The 12,348-nt window shown below is 45.3% G+C and overlaps 1 protein-coding gene across 1 annotated transcript; it reads right to left on the bottom strand.

Annotated features, from left to right (window-relative positions):
* Window positions 1–3,229: 3,229 nt before the first annotated feature.
* Window positions 3,230–11,059, bottom strand: PDE12 (phosphodiesterase 12). Its single transcript, XM_089678746.1, has 3 exons — window positions 9,887–11,059; window positions 7,304–7,382; window positions 3,230–3,733 (listed from the first exon to the last, which is right to left on the bottom strand). Exons 1-3 carry the CDS (start codon window positions 11,042–11,044, stop codon window positions 3,291–3,293), a joined length of 1,680 nt encoding a protein of 559 aa, XP_089534872.1. The 5' UTR covers window positions 11,045–11,059; the 3' UTR covers window positions 3,230–3,290.
* Window positions 11,060–12,348: the final 1,289 nt, after the last annotated feature.

Below are 12,348 nucleotides of genomic sequence, written 5' to 3'. Positions count from 1 at the left end.
CTAGGTGTCCCATCACACAGCAGAAGCAAAAGAATGTTACACCACTTCTGCTTTCAACATGAAACATTACATGAATTGCAGGTGTGAAAGTGGCAACATGTTTACATTTTTTTTTTGGCCTAATCCCCTGTAGGCTTCATTCTCACAAACACAGAGCGAATGAGTGCCTTGTTTATGGAGCTGCAGGCAGGCTATATAGGGATGTAGCGGCTGTACATGGCTGCTCATCCTAATGTGACAGGCTGTGGGATAAGTGAGTAGCCCTAAATGCAGACAGTATATTTATTTGGGAGTACTGACTGCCTGTGCACACCTATCACAACAGGACGAGCAACTGTCCCATAGAGATGCGTAAGCTGACGGCAAACCGCTCCAGTTGGATAAACAAGGCACTCATTTACGCTAATGATGCATTTATTTTAAATGGAATTTTATGTGCAAAAAAAGGGCAAACATGATTTTTCTTCTGCATTTCAATTACTTACCTGTCTGCCCCTGTACTGTGCATGCCAGCAGCTGACAATCTTAGGCCCCTAACTCACTTATATACTAGAGTAGGAGTGGGCAACTGTGGCCCTCCAGCTGTTGTAGAACTACAAGTCCCATGAGGCATTGCAAAACTGACAGTTACAAGCATGACTCCCAAAGGCAGAGGCATGATGGGACTTGTAGTTCATCAACAGCTGGAGGGCTACAGTTGCTCAACCCCTGTACTAGCGCTAAGTTAGATAGGAGCCAATCAACCTACTAGGGTACCTGGAGGAAACCCAGGCAGGTACTGCCTTGGTTGGCATTCAGACTGGCATCTCTAGTGCTGCCAGGCATAAGTGCTAACAACATAGCCACTGTGATTTCTGTAGTGCTGGTCCTGCTGTGAAGCTTCTAACGCCTGAAGCAGTATGTGGCAGAGTTGCTGCAAATTAGCAGTGAGTTTCTATTTAATAGAAAGAAAAAAAAAAAACAACACTTGACCTGTTCTCCACTGTCACCTGTTATTTAAAGTGCTGGAGGCTGTAGAGGCAGCAGACGAATACCCTGGTGGGCCAGGAGAGAGCAGTGAGGGTTGCCAAGAAGTGTCAGTGGGTGAAGAAAAACAAGGCTATTCTGACAGGGCAACAAAAAATTATATGCAATGACAGCATCTGTACACATTTTATATTTAAAAGCAGTATGAAAATTCTGTATGTGTCTCTTTAGAGCAGCCAAAATCAGATCCATGTTACCAATATCTGAATGAGCACTGTAGGAAACCTGCAGGCTGCTACCAAAATCAAACCATTGATGCCAGCTCTGTGTTGCAGTATCCCAGCTACTGCAGTTTAAAAAAAAAAAGGTTTTTGACTGAAGTTCCACATTTTTTTAGAGACTATAGAAGAGTTAGAATGTCAGTCAAGTTCTTATTCCTGGGCATCAACACCCCCCCACCCCAGTGAAATTTGTCTTCATGTCTTATTTCATCGCAATTCGACAATACAGATGTCCTAGCTCTCCTCTGCTGTACCTTGCGCCCTTTTTGTCTGTTAAAAACACCATTGATATCAGATATCTCAGAATGCAAAAAAAAAAAAAAATATGAAATCAACTCCTGAAATCTGGTGCTCTCTTCCCGACTGTTCTCAGCACTCTCAGTTCGCTGTAGACTATAGAACACTTTTCTTCTAAGTTATTATGAGGTGTTCTGTAGTCTTAACAGTTTCTGTCCAAGGGTAACACTATCTACATACAGTGCAACCCTAGGTCAGGAACTGTTGCAGCATCATGAAAAAGCAAAAAAAAAAACAAAAAAAAAAAAAACCCTACAATGCAACCAAATCTAAGGACTGGTGAGCTGCAATATTAAATTTATGTTCTTGCATTAAGATACACTTATAGTGGTATTAAACCCTGGTTTAAAAAAATTGCTGACAGGCAGGGTTTTTATGACAGAAGAGGCTGCTGTCATAAATGCCTCCCTCAGCTGTAATGTACACGGCAGCTCAGTGTACTTAACAGCACCGATCTGTGCCTTGGTGTTGTGACTTCCATGCACATGCATGGATTTGATGTCATTCCAGCCCAGCCATTGAAGCATGGAATCCAAAAGGAAGACCAGGCAAGATGGAAATGCCCCAGTGTTGACAGTTCAGTGCTGGAGGGCTTCCTTTGACAGGTAAACACCATAATGTGCTATGGTGTGCATATTATGGCTAAAACCATCTGGGGGCCCATTTTTTTTACTGCACTTTAATGGCTAAATTAATTAAGTGCACATATTTTTACAGGAAACAAAATGGCCTTTTTTCACATAAGCCTGCAAAGCATTTCACCTTTCATCAGTAGATTGCTGATGCAATTGCAGGCTCTTCTTTCGACTCTCTACCTGTACCAGAAGAGCTGGAAGAAGAGTCAATGGATTATAAATACAGTGATCACTGCACTTGTATTCCATTGAGAACTACAAGTCTGTCTTGCAGTGGCAGACAGGACCTGTATTTCATTCACAGATCACTGAATAAATGATGCAGGTGTGTGGGTGGGGCCCTGCAGAGCCCTATCAATTTAAAAAAATAAAAGCAACTGAGGAGAACCCCTGCACACAGGCAACATACTACACCCTAAATACAAGTGTATGTTGCAAAAAGTAGCGTTTGCCTTAAAGGATAAGTTCACGCTTTGACAGCTAGTGGTTGATCTTCTGCACACTGCTAGCTGTCAATTTTAAAGAAAATTTGGTCATGCAGGGCTCCACCCACACGGCCATGTCACTCCTCTGTGAATGAGAAACTACAAGTCCCAACAGTCGGGACAGCTATGGAGTGCCATGGTAGTCCATTGAATCTTCCTGTTAATATATCTGCTTGCTCATACATCCCGTCCGTGCAAGCACATATACTGACAGATCTGCAGGAGACCTGCAGAGCACCAGCAATCTGCTGGTCGCTGGTGCAATGCTTCTCATGCTTCTGCACCACAAAATTATAAATGCACATTTTTTTTACCTGCAAAAAAAAAAAAATGTGCATTTATTGTTTTTTATCAAAAGGCAAACTTATCCTTAAAAAAAAAAAAAGTCACTGTTTTTGGAAAGTTTTTCCATTTCTTGTATAGAGCAGACTACCAACAGCATAGGAAAAAACAATTCTCAGTAGGAACAAGAATAAGAATAAAAAAAAAAAAACTTGGTCGGTTTAGCTATCATCCCACCTTAATATCCAACTCCATGGAAGGAAAAAAAAATCCCAAAACAAACTGTGCTGAAGATGTTTTATAATTGTTAATGCAGCATAAAAATATTCTGTTACAAAGTTGCCCTATTTCCATTTGAGATCACACACAAGTGCTATATGATCAGAGGGGTGTGAAACACTGGGTAAGGCCTGATGGCTGGTGACATCTTCGTGACTTGGCATTGGAATGACTTGTTCCACTTCTAAACTGCCTGAGTCAATAAATATATAATCTAGACAGCCGTGAAAGCCCCCTACATAATTGGTGTAAGCAGGCTCCCCACAAGCACTCTTCAGTTTTAGAGGGTGGCTAAGAGACATGTTACAGCGTTCCTTCTCCCCATTAGACATCCAGTCAGGATGGTCTTCGGAGATGGTCCCATCTGTTACGAAGCTGTACATACCGGTAGAAGGTGTGCTATTAAAATCCCCACAGAATATGACAGGAATGCCAGGGTAAAGTTCATGAGCCACATGCCTAACATGGGTTAGAGCCACAGCCATTTGTATCAGACGAATGTTGCCTCCTAGAAAGATAAAAAATAAAAAACAAATATTGTAAAATTGTTTGGGTTTTTTTGCTGCAGCTCAATATGCAAATTGTTCTTTCTTGCAATATCTGACACTATTTCTGTCTAGAATACCCCCCCCCCTTTAAAAATGTCAACTATTGTGTGATTAGCTCACGGCTTCTCCTTGAAGTCTGCACAGTGCTGGAACTTGTATGAGAGACATACTCTGCAATATATCTGATTATAATCTATTGCAAAAATATTCTCTGCCAAAATGAATCCCCAGGTTGCAACAATGTTATTGGACAACATCTGCATTCACTGCACAAGCATCAAATGCTCACAAGGAAGTGAATACAATGTCATTGGTGTTTTTAGCAATCACAAACCTGTGAAAAGTCTCTATCATGCTAATTTGTGGCATCATCAACCTGGCAATCTTATCTTGATGACGCCCTAACAATTTACACAAGCCATTTTTCACCAGGCAGGAGTCAAAAAGGGGATTAACCACTTGCCCTCCTGAGGATTTACCCCACCCACTTCCTGACCCAGGCCATTTTTGCGATACGGCACTGCATTGCTTTAACTGACAATTGCACGGTTGTGCAACGCTGCACTTAAAAGAAATTTACGTCCTTTTTTCCCCTCAAATAGAGCTTTCCTTTGGTGGTATTTGATAGCCTGTGCAGTGTATATTTCTGCGCTATAAAAAAAAAAAAATAAATAAATAAATTTACTGGACATGTTTAATAGCAAAAAGTAAATATAGTGGGTTTTTTTCCCACAAAATTTGTGTTTAAAAAAATCTAATTTAGTCATAAATTTAGGCCAAAATGTATTCTGCTACATGTCTTTGCTAAAAATAAATAAATAAATAATCCCAATATGTGTATATTGCTTTCCATGAAATTTATACTGATTATATATACTGGGGGGAACTGACTTGGTGTCACTGACATCCCCAGTGACACCAATACAGTGATCCGTGCTAATAAAAAGCACTGACACTGTACTAATGGCACTGGGCAGGAAGAGGTTAACACATGGGGCAATCAAAGGTTTAACTGTGTGCATTTTACTAGGGGCCATGCGACGCAGTTGCACGGAGCTGACAGGGGAGAGAAAGGTTTTGTTTACAAACAGTTATCCCCCATTGGAGATGCTCGGTAATCACCGGCCAGGACCTGGTGATTGACAGCTGTGGCTCTGAATGGCGGCACAGGTAGGGTGCGTGCCCCCTACCCAGAAATGAAAAAAAATAAATAAAAAAAAAAAATCACGGGAAGCAGTTAAAAGAGAACTATGGGTTTAAGGAAAAAAAATAAAATTGTGTGTGTGTGTATCGTGACTATCAGTCAGTTTCTCTGCTCCTCCAACACTCACTGGAGTGCTGGGCTGTGGAGGGGGCGAGAACGGCTGGCTTAGGTTCTCTGCTGATCACCGAGAGGCTGAGACAGGCTTCTGGGTTGATCTCGACCATATGGCTCTGGGATGTCAGCCACCAGCAGGCTTTAGTCCGCTGTCGGCTGAAAATAAATCACAGGAGTGCAAACACAAAACCTGGAGCAGCAGTCCTGGCACCAGCTTCATCTGTAACATTGAGAAAGAATAAAAGACAAAGAAACTGCATACTCAGTGATTACATCATCTGCTGAAAGTTTTAAAAAACTGAGGGTTTAATATCACTAATACAGGCCATACAAGGGTCAAATTCTGAATAAATTTGTGCATTTGTAAACTGATGGTGCCACCACTGATTTCAAAATTCGACCAACCAAGCCTTCAATTTCACCTCATGTTGCTACAGAAAAGAATTTTCATGGCTGGGAATTTTCTTTTCTTGCAGGTCACAGCTCATGCTCATTTCTTTTTTGATATTTCTCACACAAGTCTCCCATCATTGATCAGAAATGTATTCATTTTTCAAAAAATTTCCAACATGCCTAATCACTCGAACGTCGTCTGATGCTGCAGCCCACTAATGGTGTGAAACTCAAAGATTCTTAGTTACGATTTTTGAAAGAAAATTCTTTCAGCATTCGGCCCATGTATGGCCTGCATAAGTTTTATTGTCCCTGACAGTATCAGACAAGAAGACTGATTTCTTTGGGCAACAGCTCCACATCTGCTCCTTTTCTTCCACCAATTGTCTAAGATCAGCCCTCAGAAAAATTGTGTTGTCCATAACAGCCACATTCTGTACTGTGTTTCCATTGCACACTGCTAAATATTTGAAAAGCACGATGCTCCCTGTGGCTCCATCCCCTGGTCTTTATATCATATCTCTGCAAGGACTCAGGCATCTGATACATCGAGAAATGGCAGATGAAGATCTTTTAGTCAGTGTACCTCTTCAAGACAGCAAAGATCCTAGGCACAGGCACTGGTTTGCTATGGACAGAGAACAGTGGGTTCTTTTTTTTTTCTTTTTAGCAGGCTTTCCTACGTAAGGGCTCATTCACACATGCGCAGAGGGCTGTAAAGTATAAAAACCAGCTGAATATCTGTGCCTAGGAGTCACAGGTGTTGAATACAAATTAATGACAGGATTCGGTTGTACCCAGGGTACAACCACATCCGGTCATTGATTTGTATGAAACATGTGTTTACCAGAGTGCAGCCGCATCCTGTCATCGATTTGTATGAAACACCTGTGTTTACCAGAGTGCAGCCACATCCTGTCATTGATTTGTATGAAACACTGGTGTTTACCAGAGTGCATCCGCATCCTGTCATTGATTTGTATGAAACACCTGTGTTTACCAGAGTGCATCCGCATCCTGTCATTGATTTGTATGAAACACCTGTGTTTACCAGAGTGCAGCCGCATCCTGTCACTGATTTGTATGAACACTGGTGTTTACCAGAGTGCAGCCGCATCCTGTCATTGATTTGTATGAACACTGGTGTTTACCAGAGTGCAGCCGCATCCTGTCATTGATTTGTATGAACACTGGTGTTTACCAGAGTGCAGCCGCATCCTGTCATTGAATTGTATGAACACTGGTGTTTACCAGAGTGCAGGCGCATCCTGTCATTGATTTGTATGAACACTGGTGTTTACCAGAGTGCAGCCGCATCCTGTCATTGATTTGTATGAACACTGGTGTTTACCAGAGTGCAGCCGCATCCTGTCATTGATTTGTATGAACACTGGTGTTTACCAGAGTGCAGCCGCATCCTGTCATTGATTTGTATGAACACTGGTGTTTACCAGAGTGCAGCCGCATCCTGTCATTGAATTGTATGAACACTGGTGTTTACCAGAGTGCAGCCGCATCCTGTCATTGATTTGTATGAACACTGGTGTTTACCAGAGTGCAGCCGCATCCTGTCATTGATTTGTATGAAACACCTGTGTTTACCAGAGTGCAGCCGCATCCTGTCACTGATTTGTATGAAACACCTGTGTTTACCAGAGTACAGCCACATCCTGTCTTTTTTTTTTTTTTTTTTTTTTTTATACACACTGTATGCTGTCTGTAAGGCCCACTGTTTCTCATGTACATATCTACAAAGAGGCTTTGAATGAGAGATCTATTACTATAGGATCATTATAAATAAAGCTGAAGGTAAACCTACCATTGGGGTGAAAATAAAGATGTGTGTTGGCAACACAGATTTTCTTAGACGGGTCTGTTGTAGACTCCAGAACGGTCACCTAAAAATGACAAAACAAGAGAATTCTTTTTATTGAGGCCACTGATGATACAGTAATATCTGCACTCTAAGAAGTATAGCCAACAAACCTCTCCCTGAAGACAAAGAGCAGAGATAGGACAGACCTCTAATACATGATGATTGTCACCCACGAATCCACTAATAGGTGACAGCAGATAGGTCTGTTACCATTTCTCCAGAGAAAAGAGTAACAATTTCCAGCAAGCTGTGTGTGATCACAGGAACTCCCAGTGTCTGGAAAGCATCTTCTGTGCTGCCACATGTATGCTGACAGGAAAGGGTTAGTGGGTCCTCAGCCAAAACGTTTTCCTGGTTTTGGACACAGTGGGGGAGGGTCACAATCTCTGGTTATAAACAACTCTGCTGTTAGAACTGAATAAAATAAGGACTGTGTGTAGGAGAAGGAATACTTACTGACCTCACCACTGGCCTACACTGTCCTGAAGGATCTTTGTCATCCTTCACTCCAGGAATGTTGGATGTCTGTTCCTGGGCTCTATGGTTCCATCTACTGAGCCCTACTTCACTACAGGACACTGCGGTGATGAGGAGCCTACTGATGGCACTACAGTGCTCAGAGGGAACAGAAATCCCACACATCTGGGACTGTGATGTATGCAGATGATTCTTCATCAGGGTTGAAGAGAGTGAAGATCAGAGGTGAAGACAATGGACAGGTCATCTTTATTCTTCTAGAAGCACTAAGTCTCCAGCGCCTCAAAGGGGGTCATGCCAGGAAGAAGCCAAGGAATCCAATGTGTTGATAGCCTTGGGATGAAGTCTTGGTGATGCAGCCCTCCTCAGACAGGGAAATCATCAAAACTGAAAAAGGTGCGCAAACACCTAGCGCATTATCCAAGGTTTACTTAAAAATGTGAAACATACTCACAAAATGAAGTGCATATAAATGCCTAAAAGCCACAAGGATGGGCGAGTATCTGGCTAGTGGTGCAGTCGGCCTGCTGACGCCTTTCAGGGATGTATCCCCTTCCTCAGAGCTCTGAGGATAGCCCCCCAGTCCCTCATTATCAGTCTTCACTCTCTTTCCCCCTAGTCTCTATTCATCAGTACCCCCCCCCCCCCAATAATCACTTCCCCCGAAGCTGAGGAACGTGATACATCCCTGAAACGCGTCAGTTGGCTAGCCGCACCACTAGTCGGATACTCTGCCACTTCATTTTGCGGGTATGTTTTTTGTCATTTTACATTTTTAAACAAACCTTGGATAATGCACTAGGTGTTTGCGTCAGCTGTGTGCTTCTTTTCCAGTTTCATGTTTATTCTTCTACATACTCTGATATTTCCTGTCCTGAAGATGACTTATACAGCTGATATCTTTGATCTTCCTTTGGTTATCAGCATGCTGGGAATGATAGTTCCACAACACAAGGACTGCACAGGCTGCCGAGCTTTGGATCAGACCTGGTACTGGAAGAAATACTGGAAAGCCCAAAGACAGTCTTTCCCCTTTACAACTCCAGCCCCACCATACCGGTCCCACCCCTTCTTCAACCCCGGGTCCCGCTGTACCGGTCCCACCCCTTCTACAACCCCGGGTCCCGCTGTACCGGTCCCACCCCTTCTACAACCCCGGGTCCCGCTGTACCGTTCCCACCCCTTCTACAACCCCGGGTCCCGCTGTACCGTTCCACCCCTTCTACAACCCCGGGTCCCGCTGTACCGGTCCCACCCCTTCTACAACCCCGGGTCCCGCTGTACCGGTCCCACCCCTTCTACAACCCCGGGTCCCGCTGTACCGGTCCCACCCCTTCTACAACCCCCGGGTCCCTCTATCAGTTTTTACTCTCCTCCCCAACCCCCTCACCCCCCAGTCCCCCTTTATCAGTCTTCATCCCCCTATACAAGTCTTCGCTCCCCCTGGTCCCTCTTTATCAATCTTTGCTCTCCTCCCGCTGGTCCCTTCTTAAGTCTTCACTCTCCTCCCCCTAGTCCCTATTTATCAGTCTGCACCCCCTCCCCCCTTATCAGTCTTCATCCCTTGCCCCTATATAAGTCTTCATCTAACCCGGTCCCCCTTTATCAATCTGTGCCCTCCTCCCCCCTATAACCACTTCCCCCAGTACCTCTTTATCAGTCTTCACTCTCCTCCCCCCCAGTCTCTATCAGTCCCCCACCCCCATAATCACTTCCCCCGCCCCCCTTATCAGTCTTCACTCTCCTCCCCCTAGTCTCTATCAGTCTTCACCCCCTTCCCCCTATAATCACTTCCCCCAGTCACCCCCTTATCAGTCTTCACTCTCCCCCCCACCCATAATCACTTCCCCCAGTCACCCCTTATCAGTCTTCACTCTCCTCCCCCTAGTCTCTATCAGTCCCCCATCCCCATGATCACTTCCCCCGCCCCCCTTATCAGTCTTCACTCTCCTCCCCCTAGTCTCTATCAGTCTTCACCCCCCCTATAATCACTCTTCCCCCCCCCCCCGGGACCCTCTATACCAGTCTCCCTTCCCCCGCTCCCTATACCTGTAGAGCGGAGGACCTCTGTAGGACCTTCTCCATGGCGGTGGGGTACCGGGACATTCGGTCCAGCAGCGGTCCATGGTTGGGGTCCTCGGTGAGCGCCTCCCCCAGCAGGACGTCATGCTGCGCACACAGTCGGTAGCGGCTCCGGCGGTAGAAGGTGGCCAGGCCCTCATTTTGTTTGCCCTTCAGGAGGAAGAGTCCGTCCAGCCCGAATGCCTCCATGGCCGGGCACAGGGTGTCGGGGAAGGCGGTCCGGTCCACCTCCTGCAGACACACCAGGTCGGCCCGGTAACCGGAGAGCTCCTTGTGGAGGAGGCAGTGGCGGTAGTGAAGGTCCAGGGCGTAGGGGGCGCAGTAGGGGAAGAGCACGGTGCGGGCATGCTGGGTCTGGGCGTACACGTCGGCGAGCACATTGTAGGACACCACCCGGGTTACCGGGACTTCCGCCGGCCTCTCTGTGTACAGGTGCCGCTCATCGAACGTACAGGCCCCGGGACCGGCCTCCACCGGACACGCCACCTCCACCTCCCGACTCCCCCCGAATCGCTCTCCGTCCCCCGGGGTGCAGATCAGCTTCAATTTCAGGCCGATGTCTTCAACCTCCGGCAGGAACACGCGCTGGCGGCCGGCTTCTTCCCACTCCGGGCCGACCTGGCGGTCAGGAGAGTCCCCGGTTCGGGCCTGCTTGTACCAGACAAAGAGGGAGCGATCGGGATCGGCGAACTCCATCCGGATCCGGGGGCACAGCGGGAAGCCGGCCATGACGTGCCGGGGCAGTTCTAGTTCATGACACATCGGGGGGTTCCGCTCCACCCGGTATGTCCTCCGCTCCACCACCAGCTCGGCGCCATCCTGCCAGGCCTCGGCGTTGGGGAGACCCTCCGGCACCGGCTGTCCCCGGTAGAAGAGGTGTACCGGGGGCCCCGGGACCGGCTCCTTCCGCTTCTTGCTCTTGGTGGCGCTGGCGGAGATGCGGGCCAGGGCCTTCCCCACTGGCTCCGTCTGGTCCCGCTGGAGCTGCCGATTAGAACCGAACAGGTTCAGGGAGATGCTCAGCTTGGGCTCGGAGGGGACCACCCGAACCACCGCCCGGTCCATGGCACCGGCCCCGCCAGACAGCCGCAGCGCCCAAGCAATCAATCGGGATAGGCCGAGCATCGCAGCGCCCCCTACTGGAGTACTTCCATGGACACAACCTCATGACAAAGATAGCAGCGCCCTCTCCCGGAGCACCACCCGAGACATAGATCCTGTGATTAGAGGTGTCACAGCGATCATTGCAGCGACCCCTGCTGGAGCACCTTAGACATGTGCCGAACCAAAACATTAGTTTCAGATCGATTCGTTAAGTTACTAGTTTCGTTGCATTCCTAACAAAATTTGTTTTTTGTTCCATTTTTTCATAATTCAAAAATATTGAAATGATCCAAAGTCATTGTGAAAAATGGCTCTATTCTATTCGAATTTGGGAAGACTGTTATGTTCTTTCTATTCCATTCTTTTTTTAGTCTATTATTTTCTATCTCATTTCATTATTTTCTATTCTATTTTATTCTATTCTTTTATTTTCTATTCTATTCTGTTTTATCCTATGCTATTCATTTCAAAAGTCAAATTTCTGAAGATGTCTAATATTCTATTTTATGCTAAACTATTCTACTCTAATCTTTTCTATTCCATTATTTTCTAATCTATTTTTTTCTGTTCTAATCTTTTCTATTTTAATTTTTTATTTTATATTCTATTTTGTTCTATTCTTTTATTTTTTATCTTGTTCTGTTTTACATTATTCTATTCTGTTCCTTTCAAAATGTGAATTTCAGAAGATGGCTTTATTCTTTCTGTTCTTTTCAAATCTATTCTATTTTTTCTATTCTATTATTTTCTTTCATATCCTATTTCATTCTTTTATATCCTATCCTATTCTGTTTTAATCTATTCTATTCTTCTCGAAATTCAATTTCGGAAGACAAATACACATAGTTCTTGGGTCTGGGTGTACACGTCAGCCAACACATTGTAGGACACTACCCGGGACCTCTGCCGGCCTTTCTGTATACAGGTGCTGCTCATCGAATGTACAGGCCTTGGGACTGGCCTCCACTGGACAGGCCACCTCCTGACTATCCCCAAACTGCTCTCCATCCCCCGGGGTGCAGATCAGCTTCAGTCTCAGGCCGATGTCTCTGACCTCAGGGAAGAACATGTGTTGGCAGCCGGCTTCCTCCCACCACCTGGTGGTCGAAGTTCTATTTTGGAAGACAAATACACATAGTCTTTGAAAGAAATCAGCAATATGTTATTATTTCAAATTCGTTTTTTAATTCGATTTAGTTTTTTTCAAACAAAATTTTGTTTAGTGTTTTTGGATTTGTTTAAATTTGTTACTATTGTAGTTCGGAAATTCGGATACATCTGAATCTCCAAGTAATGAAAATTTTGTCCAAATTTTGAATCAGAAT

This window comes from Staurois parvus, unplaced genomic scaffold (assembly GCF_062004578.1).
Source record: "Staurois parvus isolate SC_StPar_1 unplaced genomic scaffold, SC_StPar_1.0 ptg000209l, whole genome shotgun sequence".
Classification (NCBI taxonomy): Eukaryota; Metazoa; Chordata; class Amphibia; order Anura; family Ranidae; genus Staurois; species Staurois parvus.
This window is presented reverse-complemented; position numbering and strand designations above follow the sequence as displayed.